The sequence below is a fragment of the Myotis brandtii genome, unplaced genomic scaffold (assembly GCF_000412655.1).
Source record: "Myotis brandtii unplaced genomic scaffold, ASM41265v1 scaffold73, whole genome shotgun sequence".
NCBI lineage: Eukaryota > Metazoa > Chordata > Mammalia > Chiroptera > Vespertilionidae > Myotis > Myotis brandtii.
Genome location: NW_005370886.1, coordinates 692,405 through 710,660, shown reverse-complemented (window position 1 = coordinate 710,660; position 18,256 = coordinate 692,405). Strand labels below are relative to the sequence as shown.

Here is an 18,256-nt window from a genome sequence, read left to right as displayed (position 1 = left end):
CACTCCCATCCCACCAATCTCTCTGACTTTTACTTTCCCCTTCTATAAAACCAGGAATAACAATCAGCCCTACACACTTCACAAGGCTGATGTGACACTGAAAATTAGGAAGAGAAAATTCTTTGTGAACTCTATAGGCCCATGCATGACAAGGGATTGCCATTACTGGAACATTTCTCGAGCTTTCCCTCTCCTCTAGGCCCTTCCCCCTTCCATTTTTTCCACTTCATACTTTTGTGCAAGGGTAAAGCACAATAAGCTAAATACTGTTGAGAGGTAGACCCACTTAGTGACAGGAAACACTCTCGTCAGATATCAGAAAAACTAAGCTTTGGTCAAGGATTCTTGGAAAGCAAGAGACTCAGTTGGCCTAGAACAAGTTACAGAGATAGAAATAAGAGCTAGAGAGTCTAAGATCTCCATCTCCTTCCCACTTCTTGGGGCAAAGCCACTGGGGCTGGATCCAGATGCTTTGTGAGAAGTCTTCTGAGGAGGCAGTTATTTTGGGAGAATAGGCTCAATTCCCAATTGTGTCCCTGTCCAGAGTAAGCACTCCAAAGGCCAAGGGGAGCAGAGGCCAAGATGGCAGACAAAGGCTAGGAGGAGGACATGATTTGGCACCATCCCTATAGCTGCCAGAGTGTGCCCTCCAATCACAGTCAAGCACTCTTAATCTGGGCTTCACCACAGGGCAGAAGAGCACTTTATTCACTGGCTCACTACAATCCCTCAGCTCCCTAGCCACTTAATCACACACATACAAGTGATGAGCAAATCTCAGCCAGGGCCCAAACCCTGCTCGCCAGCACAATAAGCTAAACTGGCCTTCCCAATTTGCCTAGCCTTCCCAGTAAAAGAAACTATCCAGAGACCAACAACATAAAAACAATTGCCCTCACATTTCACACTGTAGCTGAACTAGGTTCCCTAAGCCACAAACAACATTGGGCACACTGTGCAAGTAGATGTTGCAGGTTCTGACAAATAGAGGCTGTCTCAATAGGGAAAAGCACTCTCAGTTTGTTTCTACCACTATCACTTCACCTCTTCCCTGCCTCAGCCAAAAGTCAGGGTGAAAAAACATTTTTTTTCAGGGCCTACAGACCTCCTTGCACTAAAGTTGGGCTGTGATATGGCTCAGTTAATCTTAAGGAGAAGGCAGTAACTCAATGGGGATTTTAACCCAGGAGCATTCCAATAAACAATCCCCGTGGCTGAGAGAAGGCTAAACTCAGAATGCCTTCTGTGCATGTGTTTTCTAGTCAGGCAATGAGTATCTTGCTCTTTGTCCTCTCTCCCAAAGCATCTCTCCAAGTCCTGTTGGGCTCAAGCCCCCTTTCTCCAAAGGCCTGGTGCCTGGACATTTAAAGGATGAGATCTGGAGCTCAGCAGGAGCTGAGTGATGCAGTGGTTGCTAGGATACCAGCTGAGGGTATTTTCTTGAATCCCCCATAGGGAGCTGGAAGCCAAAATTCCTGAGCTGGAATTTTGCTCCTCTTAGTAGCAAAAGGTATCCTCTGCCCAAAGGGGTTAGAGAAGGGGAAAAGAAAAGAGGAACTGTAGTGGGAAATTTTAGGACAAATCAGAGAGAAAAAGCCCTCTTTTCTTTCTTATCTACCCACTGACAGATGTATCAGGCAAGGGAACAAAGGGAGAATGGGGAAGATGAAGAAAAGAGGCAGGAAAGAGAAGAAACAAGAGTCAAAATGCAGAAGATTCCATTCCTTTGGCTGCATTTTTCATTTTCTCCCACTCTTCTCTTTTTGCATACCCTCATAAGTCTGAAGGAGAAATGCCAAACCTTTAGGATTCACAGAAGTAAAAAGTCACACTGCCAACTTTGGTTTTCTACTCCTCAAACACCCTTTTAGCTGCTCTAGGGTGGCCTGCCATCTGGCTAGCAACATTCCCTTAACTGCCTAGAGATAAATTAATCTGAAAAATGCTTGCCGATTATGCCAGTTAAATTACTGATGGAAGGGCTCATTCAAGCTACCCCTTTAGTCTGAGGGGTTGTGGGGGTTGGTGGGAAGACTGGCAGGGGGAACACCCATCCATCCTATACAAGGAGGCCATTCAGAACTGTGGAACTCAATGCATTCCCTTTTGTTATTCCTCATTCCTTGCACAAGCAACCACCATCCACATTCATGAGTGTACACACCCCCACACACAGACAGAAGGGTGTGCACACATACACATGAACATACTATCACACAACCTACACACATACATTCCCATAGGATTTCTACCAAGGGCCTGTCAGGCACCCAGTCCTGAAGGCTGTGGCATTTCATGACACTACTTTGTCATAAACCTGGCTCAAAGACCAGCTTTAGAGAGAACCCTTCTCCCCTCAGGGGAAAAGCAAAAGCAAAAAAAACAAAAAACCCCACATTCCATTCTTGTAGTGGCTTTCTCACATAGTTAGGTGAAAAAAATCTCTTAGGTGAAACTTAAATTTCTCTAGATACCAGCAAAAAGATATTTCTTCCCTCCACCTTCCATCATCCTTTGATTAAAATTTTGTTTTCCTTTTCACTTGTCATTACAGTTCACCCCCTCTGATTTCAAGTGTCTATGGGCACCAAAAATCACAGAATGCAAGAACTTAGAGGTCACTTAGTGTAACCATCTCCAAATGCCAATGTTACAGGGATCCCCAAACCCACTGAGAAGGAAAAAAATGCCCAAGGTCAAACAGCCACTGAACAGAGAAAACCCAGGTCTTTAATGCCCAGCCTAGAGCCTTTCCTCACTCTTCAAAACTCTCTTAGAACAAAGTGCCCAGTCAAAATATAAATTTACTTTATATAATACCACTGGAGCTAGGGGGGAGGGCGATCTCACTAAATTCTCATTGCAAAGAAACAAGTTCTTAGTTCAACTCAGGGGGCCCCCCCACAAAGGAGTACATAAGTACCAGTGCCAGCAAAATGTCCAGATCATGCTCATACCATGGTACCAATCAAATTAAAAAATCAGCTTCTCGCCCACACCACGCCAAAGAGAGCAGACCTCAAAACTCAAAACCTCTTCTGATGCCATTAAATAAAACTCTCTGGGTTCTGAGGTCAGGATAACTTCAAGAGCCCCCTTCATAGCCCATATCTTTTCATAATCAGTTCCCAAGAGATTAAACAACAGAACATGGAACTTGAGAGCACAATTCCAGCAGATTTGCACATCACACATGAGCAGCCGCCCACATGGGTGTAGGAGGAACATGTGTGTGGATGTGTATGCGCCCTGATTCATTGCTACATGAGCCAGAAATGGCACTATTTCTAGTCAGGTAAGCAAGGGAATGAGGAAGACTTGCCTACATCAGCAGGTAGGAGAAGGGAGGAAAACAAGTATGCACATTGGTGTCAGAGACATCTTTTTCTTGGCTTTGCCAAGAGCTTTCTCAGCAAAAGCAGAAATATAAAAATAATAGCAATAATAACAGCAACCACCACCACCATCACCAGTGATACAAACACGCAAATATATAGCAAATTAGAATGTTGTTTCTAGCTCATGGTTTCCCCACTCCTACCCCATTCCATCCAGACTTGGGGGGGGGGGGGCCAGGGGGTTTTTAAGCAAATTAGAATGTTGTTTCTACCTCATGGTTTCCCCCCTCCTTCCCCATTTCATCCAGACTTGGGGGGGGGGGTGTCAGTGGTGCTCAAAACTCTACTTAGTAAGATACATACTTTCATTGTTATGGAAATCTTTTAATTAGAGATACTTCTGGTCTTAAAGAACAAACAAGTAGGCAAACAAAAACCACCACTATCTCATTAGCACTAGAGCAAGTTCTATTTAAAATGTAGTTCAAGCACATCATTGCAAATGAGATTACCCCAAAGAGGCATATCCAAATACTATTATTCCCAAGGTGGGTAAAGAGCTGGCTTTTCTTGTTTTTTGGAGGACACACAGAGAATACCCCCAAATTCAAATCCAGGGGTAGTCTTTGGGAAAAGAAACCCAATAAAAGCTCATCAGTGTCTTCTCTTACCAATTCATAACGGCCAGGTAATGCTTTTACATCCCATTCCATAATTCCAAAAAATGATATTTAATGTTTTAAGAAATGTTTTAAAGGTGGCGTCTTTCCAAATTGAAAGCTGTGAACCCTGGACAGCAAATTGAGATTCAAAGGACAGAGTCACCAACTGCCAGCTCAATGCACCCCACCACATCACTTCTCAAATTCTCCCTTCTATTAGAAACTAAAGAATCATTTCCCTAAATTCATTCATTCCATCATTTTTTTCTTCTAAACATCCAGTGCAAGACTGTCTTTCCTAAGATGTCAAAAATCCATCATGCTCTTCCCACAAGCCCCCTTAACCCCAAACAAATCCAAATACAGTCCTGATAGCAAGAGAGAAATTTTGACTAAAATTCCCTCATGGAATTTAAAGATAGTTTTCAAGAAAATGAGTTGACAAGACACCACAAACAGCCAAAGCCACTGTTTAAGGATGCAGAGCTTGTTCCGTGAACGTCACATAAATGGAGAATGCACACACACACACATGCACACTTAAATAGAAAGCATTTCTTTATCAACAATTTTACTCAAGCAATAAGCAACTACACTCATAGGCATACTTAAAAGACAAGACACGACAAAAGATTTAGGGAGAGATAATATACCAACGTCATACATATCACAGCGAGGCCATGTTGCAGCTCAAAACGTTTTCCCCCCTGAGTAAGAAAGCTTGCTCTTTCTCTCCCTCTCTTTCCCTGTTTCTGACTGTCTCTCTTGATTTTTTTCTCGGTGGTTCTCTGGATGAAATCAAATCGAGAGTTAGCAACAGCTCAGATGGCTGGACTCCATTCAGCGCGTTCCCAGGAAAAACATGAGTATGACATTGACAAGCAGGAGGACTACAATTACAGCAAAAACGACTACAGTTTGCACATCCAGGGTCATGGTGCAATGCAGAACACTGTAGTGTTCCAGGTGGGGGGCCGGCAGATTGGGAGATGTCAGTCTCTGTTCTGTCAGACTGTCCATACAGCCACCATTCTAGAAAGGAGAGGAGGAAGTCGGATGGTTAGGGAAGGGTTGGGTTTGGTGCCCGAGTTTGGTATGGGGGGAGGGGGAGGGGGAAGAGGGGAGCTTGTTTCACCCCTTCTCAGGATTGAGCTGATTTTTTCTTCCCTAGCTGAGAAATCTTAGCTTGCGCTGAAGTCGGCAGAGTCCAGCATTCTCTCTCGGGCGCCACGGAAAAGGCAAAATCCTGGCTTTCAAAGGGAAAGGCGGGAGGAACCAGTGCGAGGTTCTCCAGCGCCTGCTCAGTCTGTCTGTCCCGGCGTGTGTCCGTCTGCCTGCCTGGCTACCGGTCAGTCTCGGTCTCCCCTACTCCCTCTAGTTCGCTTGCTTTCCTCCGCTTGCTAGCTCTCTTCGTGGGGCTCCTGGTTGCCAGCCACACCTTACAACCCTGCCTGCTGGCTCTCTCCCTCTCCTTTCCCAGCCCCCAGCTTGTAGGCTGAGTTTTTATTCACCAAGCGCCTGCAGGCGCCTGCGTGAGGCGCAGCACCAGCCGTTGACAGGCCCGCTGGCCAATAGCAGGTGCTATAGCAGCACGGTTACTCTCTGGGGGGCGGAACTTAGGCTGGCGTGCTAGTGGAGAAAACCAATTGGAGGGCTCAAGGCACCCCAAGCAATCTTGCTTCATTTTCAGGAGCCACCAGCCTCGGTTCCGGTGTGGGGGTGGAGAGCTTGTTCTAAGAGGATTGAGGGGGATGTAGGGAGAGAGAGTGGAGGGACAGAAAAGGACTTGGAAAGAGGAAGGGAGTAGATGGGATAGGATGTGGCAAGAGGGAGGGAGGAGGAAATAAGGGGAAGACCCTGGGGAACAAGGGAAAAAGAGAAGGAAAGATGGGAAGGAGGAAGAAGAGATAGGGGGTAACATAGAGAGAAGGGTTGTACTAAGGAAGGAAAAGGGATGGGGAAAAAGGAAAATAAAATGTTTAAATAGGATAGGTAGATGAGGAGGAGCCATGCCTTGGCAGCCACTTTGTTTGGAGCCTGGACAAGAAAGAAGCAAAGCTGCCTTTGACCCCTGCTTAAATTTTTACAGGCAACTCACAATTAGGTATACAAACTCAAAAACAATGATACTCTACAAATTATCCAAAATCCAGTTTCACTTGGCTTTCTCTGATATCTCCACACTTGCAGGTCAGATTTCCTTTCCTATTTATGGTTTCTTTTAGATGATGGTGGCTTGCACTTTTTCAGCACGCTGGGTAGTATAAAGGGAAGCCTCCATAAAACTTCCAATCTACTTGTAATCACTGTGCTGCTCTGTGTTTATGACTCTGTGCCTGAACTAGGGAAGAGCCCTGGACTAGACACCAGAAGTTTCAGATTTATTCCCAGTACTACCTGAAGCTTGTTGTATGGCTTTTGTGCAACTTCTTTCCCCTCTCTGCCTCCATCTCCCTTCTGTCACATGAGGACTTAGACCTATCTGATAATTCAGTGAAACCTCTGAACTCTCACCTCAGAAAAATATAATTTTAATAGACCCCCTAGGCCCTCAAAAACTCAGGACTCCCTTAAACAGAAATTTGTCCAAGGGCTCTTCTTACTCTTACATTGTAAAAGTGAACAGATAGATATTGGTGGAGCGGGTCAATAAACTGAATTAGCCAGAGACAGAACAAATTCAATTCTGGAACTTCTACCATACTACACACTCTAAGAGGAATGAAAATTGCTTTCTATTCTTTAGAAATCTTTTGAGGCTGGGTCAGTTAAGTCATACATCTTAACTATATGATTGAAAATTCTGAATGAATGCAGGTCATAAACAAAGTGGCCGCTGGCCCTATAAGATAGAATAAAACCCAAAGAAATCCCCACTTTAAAAGTATGGGCTTGCCCTGGCTGGGTAGCTCAGTTGGCTAGAGCACTGTCCAGATATACCAAGGTTGCAGGTTTGATTCCTGGTCAAGGCACATACAAGAATCAACCAATGAATGCATAAATAAGTGAAACAACAAATCAGTCAGTCTCTCTCTCTCTCTCTTTCTCTCTCTCTCTTCATTCTTCTCTCACTAAAATAAATCAATAAAAATAAATAAATAAAAGTTTTGGCTCATAGCACCACCTATGAATGATTCATGACAAAAAAACTCTGACTTCTATCAAGTTTCTAGATCCAATTATCAATTTATAGAATGGAGGACAGGAAAACATGTTAAACTGCAATCCTGGAATACACGCTGTACAAAACTATAGGACCAACAACCCAGTTCTTAAGCAAATAAATAGGAAGGAAAAGGAGAGACTGAATGACTCATGTGAAACTTGTGCATGTGTACACACACACACACACACACTTGTGATATTTATGAAACAACTGGAAATTTGAACAGACTGAATATTTGATTATATTAAAGAATTACTATTGAGTTGCTGTTCCTCCTAGAAGCTTTTTTTTTAACCTCTCTTCCTATTTCCCCACCTCATCCTGCCCCCACCCACCATAGTCAGAATTAAAATCCTTTACATGCTGTATTGTGTGGTGGGCAAGGGTGAGTAACATTTGGACACTGGATTTAAACTTATGATCTACCACCTATGAGCTGTGTGACCCTGGGTAAATTTCTCAACCTCTCTGAGCTGTAGTTTCTTCACTGTGAAAAGGAAGGGAGCAATAGTACCTATCTTGTAGAATGGTTGTGATAAGTAAATGAATTAAAACATGGAAAAAAAAGAATTACTATTAATTGTTGTGGCTAGGTTTAACAAAATGGGGAGAATAGATGTAAATCTTTGTGACTTTTGATTTGACAATTGTTTCTTAGAAATGACATGAAAAGCATAAGCAACAAAGGAAAAACTAGATACTGGTAAGCTGGATTTCATCAATATTAAAAACTTTTTGTACTTCAAAGGACACTATCAAGAGTGTGAAAAGAGAACCCACAGAATGGAAGAAAATATTTGCAAATTATATATCTGATAAGAGACTTGTGTCAAGATTAGAATATATAAAGAGTTATTACAATTCATTTATAAATAGCAAAATGACCAAATTTAAAAATTGGCAAAAGAGCTGAATAACATTTCTCCAAAGAAATTGTCAATTAAGAACATGAAAATATGCTCAATATTAACCATCAGGAAAATGAAAATCAAATGCAGGAAATGCAAATGCAGGATATTACTATAGCATTACTTGTAATGATATATAACTCTACACCCTCTAGAATGGCTATATAAAAAAGCTAGATAACAAATGTTGAGGAAGATGTGAAAACATTAGAACCTTCATAACACTGCTGGTGGGAATGTAAAATGGTGAAGCCACTTTGGAAAACAGTCTGGCAGTCCCTTAAAAAGTGAAACATAGAGTTAATATTTGAGCCAACAACTCCACTCCTAGGAGAAAAGGAAAGCATGTCCACATAAAAACTTGTACATGAACATTCATAAGAGCATTATTCAATTCACAATGGTCAAATGATGGAAACAACACAAATGCCAATCAAATGGTGAATGAATAAACAAATGTGGCATATCAAAAGAATGGAACTTAGAAAATATTATAAGTGAAAGAAGACAGATACAAAAGGCTTTTATCTGATTCCATTTATAAGAAATGTCTATATGGTTAGGGTAAATGCTATTTAATATAGCTTTTGTTTCAGATTTACATAAATATTAATGTGCTAGGTTATGATGTAAAAGGTATTTCTTAAAGCAGATAATGATCAAAATAATTTGAAAGCCACTCTTCTAGATTATGTTGAGACAGATACTGGTGATCAAGACGGTACTATAATGTAAGCAACTAGAATCTTTTTTTTAAATATATTTTATTGATTTTTTACAGAGAGGAAGGGAGAGGGATAGAGAGTTAGAAACATCGATGAGAGAGAAACATCGACCAGCTGCCTCCTGCACACCTCCTACTGGGGATGTGCCCGCAACCAAGGTACATCCCTTGACCAGAATCCAACCTGGGACCTTTCAGTCTGCAGGCCGACGCTCTATCCACTAAGCCAAACCGGTCTGGCAACAACTAGAATCTTTATCCTTGACTTTAAAAGTACAATCTTATCCTGTCTCCACTGACCTTTCAAACCACTACAGCCTGGCTTTCACCCCCTCATACCATAGGAAACTAAAACTTCTTCTGAATATAAACAAATTACCAACATGTTGCTAACTCTCATGGCCAATCTTTATCTTCCCTGACTTCTCTCCCACTTGACTCCCTATGCCTTCCTCCTCCCTGAAATGTTCCTTCTGCCTTGGGAACATCAACCACATGTCCTGTCTGGATATATTGTCTTTACTTACTGCCTAGGTTCTTCTTCATCCAGTCATTAAGGCCATGATTTCTCAGGGTTCTTCTAATTTCAGTCCCCCTTCTCACTCCACACATGCACTGAATGATGGGCCCATGCATCCCCAAGACTTGAACTACCATCCACATTACACATGATGCTCCTCCTTTCAACAAAATTACTAGACACCAGTAGGGAACAAAATAGACATAGGCCCTTACCTGCATGGAGCTTACAACTCTGCTGATTGCCCTCAAGTAGCTCTCTTCTCTTGAACTCCAGATATTAATCTCCAACTGCCTTTTAGATATCTCCTGAATATTTCAGGTGAACTTTACACTTAGTAAGTCCAAAATTAAATTAATCTTCTCCCACCCCTACCAGCTTCCTCCTTCCCATGAGTTCTCTGTCTCTTAGGACACAGAAATATCCCAAACTAAGGCGCTATCTATACCTCTTGCCTCTCCCTCACCTTTATGCTAGCCATCCAGTCTCAAGTCCTGATGATTATCTTCCTCTTTAATATCATTCTCATGTGTCCTTTCTCTCTCTCCCTACTGCCCATACTCAATTCCTCATCATTTCTGATCTATTACCATTCATTATGTGGTCTCTTGTGCTGCTCTCTGTCCCCAATTCAGCCTCTACTCTCCTGCCCAACTCATCTTTTTCAAACATAATTCTGCTCTTATCAATCCTATGGTCACTACTATAGATTGGTTGCTCAAGATCCATGCCACCCTCCTTCTAGCATACCTCCTTATATTGCTGAAAGCTAAAAAACAAACAAGCAAACAAGCACTAAAACAAAAACTTGTCATTTCTCAGACTCTTTTGCATCCAGTGTTCTGGACATGATTCATTTCTACCAATCAATACGCACATGCACAATACTTAGAAGGAGGTGATGCAGAGGCCATATTTCTGCTGCTTCTGTTGGCATGAACAATGGTGGAAGTTTTAGGTTTTCTCCACCATGTTACCTTTTGATAGACTCCAGTGTCTGGTCACTGGCTTTGTGCCTTTGGATCAGCAGAAAATTGAATATATATACCTTTGTCATTGAAGATCTGGAAGGCATGATGATAGTTAAGACAGTGGCAGATTCCATAGTTAAGGCAGTGCCAAGGATTCCAAGATGGCTGCAGAGAAGGTGGAAGCTACATTCACCTACTCCCAGTGTCAAACTGAATTACAGCTAAATTACACAGCAATCAACCTGAATAACTAACTGAAGGCTACCTGAACTGAAATATTATAACCAAAGATTTACAGAAGAAACCACATAGAGATTGGTAAGAAGGGCAGAAATGCTGAAAGGGCTGGTCCCTACACCCATGTGCAATGGCTGAAAGCTGGAAGTATATTTGGGCTGCAAAACTCCCTCCCTGCCAGGAGCATGGGGTCTCAACCCCATGTAGGGATCCCAAACCCAGAGCAAGATAGACAGAAAGAGGAGCCCACATAGCATCTGGTGGTGAAAATCAGTGGGGATTTAGTCTGCCTGGGAGAGAAGGGAGTCTGCTAGAGACCCAGCTGTCACCTTCCAAGGAATGAGGACTGCTATTGTTACAGAACCAGCATGGGGAGAGCACTGCCTTGTCCTCCAGATACTGGGGACACAATTCTGCTTTGCTCAGGTTATGCAAAGGGGTCTGGTGGCTGCACCAAGCAGGAAACTTTGGGGTGTTCTTCTGGATAATCTCTTGGCGGAGACAAGTAATTGAAATGTGTAACTTTAGAAAGGGGACCATTCTTCCCCACCTAGAGTGCACTGCTGTTGCCCATCCCCCACCTGTTGAATCACTGGGTCTACCCTGCCACTTTGTGGCCTGCCCCTGATGAGTTCAGCCATGGAAGGGGATCAGAGTGCTGTACAGAGCTTAGACTTTCAGAGTGTCTCCTGGGAAGTCTTTTTCCTGGGAATCAGACAAGTAGGAGTTAGTTTAATGGCTATATTGGGGAGGGGGGACACTCCTATCTCCCCTGCTGTAAGCTCAGCCTCTGATATCCCTGGAAGAAGAAGTGCCTGCCAACCCCCCTCCAACAGGCTAGCTGGAAAAAACCCCAATAGGAGACTGAACCAGCCCTTCTAAGTCCCAGTGGCCCTGACCGGCTGAGCTCAGTTCCACAAAGGGAAGGGTGTGCTGCTTGAAGCAGGGACATTCAGAGTGTGTCTCCCTCACAGGTTATTGTCTAAGGACCAGGATGAAGTGCATGGCCCCTCCTGTGGTCTCAGCCAGCACCACTCTCACCAGGAGACTCTTTTGATCTGTCCTCCTGAGACCTGGTGGGTTTGTCCTGTTGAGCTTGCTCCTGCAGAGGGGATGCCTAGCTGCACCCAACCTGAACCTGCAGCAGGCTCCTCCTGGGGAAGCTAGAGTTGGAGACTCTGGCAGAGACAGAGTGGTTTGGCTCTGGAGTAGGGGGCCACTTACCCCTCATTGAGTGCCTGATCGCACAGCCCCCAAGTAGACGACCCTCTAGCTCCATCCTCCCAAGCCCAGTTGCCCCACCCTACCAAGCTCATAACATGTTGAAGGGTTCGCGCTTTGCAGCCAGCCTGGGTCTACGCTACAGTCTTTATTTGAAAGGCTCTGGAGGAAGAAAAGGCAACCTCTGGAGGAGTCAGAATAACTGACAGGTGGAGGCAGGGAGACTCGGAACTTTTACAGATCTGTGCCCAGTTCTAAGCTGGAGGAAGCTGACCCTTTTACAGAGATTGACCCCTACCACACACACACCCAGGTGCAGTAAATGTAGCCATAAACAATGATTAGTGTGGTAGCTCCAGACAGGTAGCCCAAGGCTGGTTACACCTGATATCTGACATCGAACTGTACCTGAACCCCAGCCAAGTGGACCCAGAACCAACACAACCAGTGGTGAACTTCAGACTACACCAGAGCTTGACCAAAATAGCCAAACAAACAGCATACCCAAAGGGGGATTCCAGCAATCACCAGACACTGCCAAGAACAACTCTGCCTCAAGGGGCAGCCCCAGCACAGTAACTCATATATGATGATCAAGATTTATCCTTATAATAAGGCAACCTGAAGGGTTAACTCCACCCGCAAAAGGGCCAACAGCATTCAAGATACAACTACAACAGGAGGGTACGCATAACCCAAAAGAAACATTCCTGAGCTGAGATGATGTGGAAGATTGTGCCACTAAGCTCAACAAGACTCCTATATCATAAAGCCATCATAGCAGGTTTGGGAGTCATAGTAGATCTACCCAATACACAGAGAGAAAATGGAGAGACAAAGAAATATGCCCCAAATGAAAGAACAAAAAAAAAAACCCTGGAAAGAATTAAATGAAATGGAAACTACCAGATGCAGAGTTTATAACAATGGTTATAAGGATGTTCAAGGACCTTAAGGGAAGAATGGATGGTCTCAGTGAGAACTTAAACAAAGAGATAGTAAGAATTAAAAAAGATATAGACACCATTAAAGAAAAACAGTCAGAAATAATAGTCTAAGGGATATGTGGAAAAACATCAAGCATAAAATATCTACATCACTGGGGTATAATAAGTAGAAGAGAGTGAGCAAGGGATAAAAAATGTGTTTGAAGAAATAATGGCTGAAAACTTCCCTAACCTGGTGAAGGAAAAAAACCACACAAGTGTGGAAGCACAGATAGTCCCAATAAAGATGAACCCAAAGAGGCCCACACCAAGACAATCACAGTGAAAAGAAATTTAAAAGCATTAAGGGAGAAACAGTTACCTATAAGTGAGCTCCTATAAGGATTTCATCTGATTTCTCAACAGAAACACTTCAGACCAGAAGGGATTATCATGAAATATTCAAAGTGATGAAGAGCAAGAACCTACAACCAAGACTACTCTATCCAGAAAAGCTATCATTTAAAATTGAAGGTGAAATTAAGCACTCCAGACATAAATAAGCTAATGGAGTTCATTACTATCAAACAAGTACTGCAAGAAATGTTTAAGGGCCTGCTTTAAGAAGAAGAAAAAGAAGAAAGAAAGAGAGAGAAAGGAACGTAGATATAAAGAATAAAATGGCAATAAATAAGTACCTATCAATAATAACCTTAAATATAAACAATTTAAATGCTGCAATAAAAAAAAAAACACAGGGTAGCTGAATGGATAAGAAAACATGACCCATATATATATATGCTGTCTACAAGAGACCCACCTCAGAACAAAAGAAATACACAGACTGAAAGTGAAGGTATGGAAAAAAAATATTCCATGCAAATGAAAACAAGAAAAAAAAAAGCTGGGATAACAATACTTATATAGGCTTCAAAACAAAGGCCATAGCAGGAGACAAAGAATGCCACTGCATAATACTAAAGGGATCGATACAACAAGAGCATATAACCCTCCGAAACATATATGCATCCAACATCAGAATAAAACTTACTATAGTTCTCATAACCCACCAGGTTCTCCCTCCTCAGGACCTATGTAACTGTTGCTATCCTTCCGCAGTCCTCACCTCAAAGCTCAGCTCACATCTCACCTCCTCTAGAAGGCTTTCCCTGAGGTTTTTCATCAAAAATATTCTGGACCATATTCTTCTCCCATTAGGACCCTGTGTTTAACCCTGTTGAACAATTATTAAACTGTATTGTAATGCTAATTTTGTTTGTTTATATCATACACTGGACTGTGGAGCTAAGACCACACCTGTCTTGTTCACTGCTTTCTCTCCCCATGATCAGCACAGTGCCTGACACTTAGTAGGTATTTCATAAGCATCTGCTGAATGCATGAATGCCTCTTCATCCACTTGTTTCACTCAGAGAATCATATCTTCTAAACACAGAAGGCAAGACCTGATGAGACCTCAGAGAAAAATCTATTCTAAACTTTCATGTTCCAGGTTAGGAAACTTAGGCCCAGGGAATGGAAGCAACTTGCCCAAGATTATATAGCTAATTGCTGGCAGAAAAGAAACCAAAACCCTGACTTTAGAGCAGTGGTTCTCAACCTTGGCTGCACATTAGAATCACCTGGGAATCTTTTTAAAATTCTGATTTCTGGGCCTCATCCTCCGGAAATTCTGTTTCTTTGTTATGGGGTGGGGCCACAACATTAGTAAGCACATTAGTTTAACTCTTAAACACTGTCACAAAAATGCCGCTAGGTGACACATGTCCCATCTTCCAACAGCATTTGACATGATGTAAAAAAAACCCAAAACCCTGGCTCTTGAATCTCAAAAGTATTTTTGAGAGATTTCAGACTCTAGAACATGACATTTGATACCAGCCCTGTCCATGATGTCACCTGAGTCATGGTAATAAACTGTTTCAATGTCCTGACCTGAGTTCCAGTGACCTACCTTCCAGGTACAAAAAAACATAGATGTTACCTCTTTGCTGCTTTCAGAGAAAAGCCAATTTTTTGTTGTCCCTTGCCTCTCATGGTTCGGATAGCTTCCAAAGTCCCACTTGTGCCACACCACCAAGGAAAGTTTCACATTTTGTGTTGACTCTTACTGTTACTCACTTATTTGCTAGACAATCCCCACCCCAGCTATGTGATAATCCCTCTGATGCTTGCCACAGGCAGTCCGAAGATATTGAGTTCCATCTGTTCATTGTCTTGGCTACTGATGTGATTAGATGCTCTTGCACATTCATTCATGTCAACTCCATTTAAGAGTCAGTTCCCTGAGGTCATGAACTCTTGATTAGTTCAATTATTCAGCACAGAGATCAACACTCTTCCAAAATCGTTTAAATTAAATAAGTGCACTTACTTTGACAGCTAAGGGATACAGAGAGGCTCTCAGGAAGCTTACAGTCTATTGGGAAAGACAGTCACAAACACACATAATTTCACTGTCATACAGTAAAGTGTCCCAAGCACAATCAGATAATGAATAAAGTTGTTGGTAATTATAGAATGAATCATAGAATTTCATAGAAATTTCTCCCAACCTTCTTATGTAGGAATCTTTCTGAGGTGTTGGATACAAGGAGTGGGAGGGAGGAGGAAACACTTACTTTGGGCACACATGGTCCTAGGCCTTTCAACATATTATTTTATTTAATCTTCCCCAGAAGCCTGAAAAGAAGAAATCATTATTGCTATTTTAATTTATTGATGAGAGAGAGAGAGAGAGAGAGAGAGAGAGAGAGAGAGAGAGATCTGTGTGAGAGAGAAACATTAATCAGTTGCCTTCCACACATGCCCTGATTGGAGATCAAATTCACAACCTAGGTATATACCCTGACTGGGACTTGAACCTGCCACATTTTGGTGTATGGGATGATGCTCCAACCAACTGAGCCACACTTCCCAGAGCCTTTTTTGTTATTTTAAAGAGTGAGAAACTAATATTCAGAGTGTTATACCATTTCCCAGGTAGAATGAAGCATTAGCAAGATTTAAATTGAGATATGTTTCCAAAGCCCATCTTTTTCTCCCACTATCCCTAATGAGTTTTGTCCAGCAATTGCTGTAATATTTTCAGTAATAGGAAGCTCACTCTCAAGCTTCCAAAACCATTTGTTACAGTACCATCCACTAGGACATGCAAAAAAAAAATGGCCGAGTCCTTCTAAGCAATAGTCCTCTTAAGTATTTGGAAGACATCTATCACAGGTTCAAACTCTATTCATTGTGAACAACCTCTAACACACATACACACACACACACACACACACACACACACACACACACACACACATTTTCCAAGATAAACATGATCATTTCTTTAAGCTCTTCCACTATGGCATGGTTTGCAGTCCTTTATGCAGGCTGATTGCTTATCAATTTGTCCCTATCCCTCAGAACATATATCCAGGTGGAAGCAACAATGGGGAATAGGGTGGGACTGTTACCTCCCTTATTATGAGCACTGATTCTTAGGAAGATTTTATGAGCTCATGCTCACCTAAAATGGCTTATACTCACATGTGCTGCTGTGATCCCACAATGCCTGAAGAGTGAGAAACTAATATTCACATTACAAATTTTATTCTGCCTGAATACTTTTCTCCTAGCTATCTACAATTTTAGCTCTTTCATCTCCTGGAAAGGAATCCTTCCCTGACCACCCTCTCTAAAACTGTACTACCCCATTATCCTGCTTTTCCTTCTAGCCAATTTTCCTTCTACCTGAAATGTTATATAATTATTTACTTATTGGTTTATTGTCTCCCTTTATACATTTTAAGATCCATGAAGGCAGAGATTTTCTGTTTATTGTTGTATCTCCAGCACCGAGAACAGTGCTTGGCATACAATAAATATTTTTTGATGACTGAATAACTAACTGAATGAATGAATGAATGAATGAATGAAAAAGACCAAGGCATAGAGCACTGCTGACTTACAATATAGACTGTAGAGAAGCTGTATCATAGAAAATAGTCTGTGCTGCAGTCCGTGATACCGACCTTGGCCCCTCACCCACCAAAGACCTTCATTAGTCAGAACTCCTTCAAAAGGGACTAAAAGTTTCAAATTACAGGCTGAGAATGTTAGGACCTCTTTGGTTGTGTGTTCCCTGTTTGCACAGACACCACTTAAACCATCACCCAGAAACCCTTCCCTCAAGAAATACTGCCTAGACTGCCCTCCTGTGGCCAAAGACTAAATACATACCTGAATAAATATCCAAGAACAGCAGTTTTCAATGGCTCTATTTCAGGCCTATTTATTTTCCTTTTCCTTTTCTTTCTTTTCATTTATTTTACTTTATTTATGAGAAGTGGACTTATTTTAGTTCTATTCAAGTAAGTTAGTGGGTCACACAACTTTCCTCTAACTCAGGGTAGAAAGGACTGGTTGGAAAAGAACAGTAAGGATCTAAAAGCCCTTTCAGAGGAAGTACAATGCTTTCATATCAAGCACAAGATCTTTCTGGGGCAACCAAACCCAATCATGCATCAATTCAAGACTGGCATGGGCAGTGAATGCTTCCCTCAGTATCAGGCCCATTGTTTAGTTTTGATGTCTAAACTCCTGGATAGTTCCATTCTTGGGCCTCATGACTCATTCAATCAGCTGTTCACTCTCACCCCCATGTCCAGGTTTATTTATTTATAGGATTTATTTAAACTGTAAACAACTGTGAAGTCAGGACATTAAGCACTCATCATCAAACTAAGCATGGAGTTTTGCTCATAACAGGTGCTCCACAAATATTACATAGATAAACAGGTAGATTGGTAGGTGGATAGGCTGATGATAAGAATAAGATACAACTGCAATAGGAGGAAAGTTGGTTAGTTTAGCTGGGGAATTTGTCAGATTGTGGATTATATGTCAAAAGCAGTCTAACCAATTGACTCACTAACTCTATTTTCTATAGAAGTCCAAGGTAGACTAGCAAACAAGCTCAGAGTGAAGATGTAAAGAGAGGACTGGACACTATCAAAGGATGGTAAAGAAGAAACATGCACAGGATACACAGTGGATGGAAGCTTATAGAGACTTGTGAAGGCACAGCTGAGACTGTTGAAGATCTCTGTGGATTGATAGGGAGATATCTTAAAAATACATTATGTAAAAAAAGAAATATGCAAAATAGTATATAAAATGTATGCTTTGTGGGGGTAAAAAATAAGGGAAATAAGAAGATATGTTTATATCTGCATAAAGAAATTCTGGAAGGATACATCTACACTAATAAAAGAGAAACATGTAAATTAACCATCACTCCACTACACCCACCAGCCCATCAGGAGTGAGTATGCAAATTAACCCAACTAAGATGGCAGTGGCCACGGAGCTGGAGTAGCAGGAGGCTTGGGTTGCCCCCGGCGATGAAGGAAGCCAAGCTTCCCACCTGTCCTGGCCAGCCCTGGTCTCCGCTCAAGGCTACAAAGTTTCAATTATAGAAGATAAATAAATCCCAGATACCTGCTTCCAGGCTGCCCTGGCCTCCGCTCAAGAAGGTGATGAAAAAAAAAAAAAAAAAAAAAGGAGAGGCTGGGG

The 18,256-nt window shown here is 42.1% G+C and overlaps 1 protein-coding gene across 7 annotated transcripts in view; it reads right to left on the bottom strand.

Moving 5' to 3' along the window:
• ARHGEF9 (Cdc42 guanine nucleotide exchange factor (GEF) 9) overlaps positions 1-18,256 on the bottom strand; it is a 204,287-nt gene that overhangs the window by 173,231 nt on the left and 12,800 nt on the right. For 2 of the 7 annotated variants that reach the window (XM_014530266.1, XM_014530269.1), the window contains exon 1: positions 4,654-5,486. The exons of 2 other annotated variants lie outside the window; for them this stretch is intronic. In XM_014530266.1, the coding sequence (XP_014385752.1) occupies positions 4,654-4,662 (9 nt within the window). In that variant the 5' untranslated portion in view covers positions 4,663-5,486. Of the gene's footprint in view, positions 1-4,653; positions 5,487-18,256 lie in introns of those variants that run through there. 3 more of the 7 variants (XM_005882610.2, XM_014530270.1, XM_014530267.1) reach the window with 2 other exon arrangements.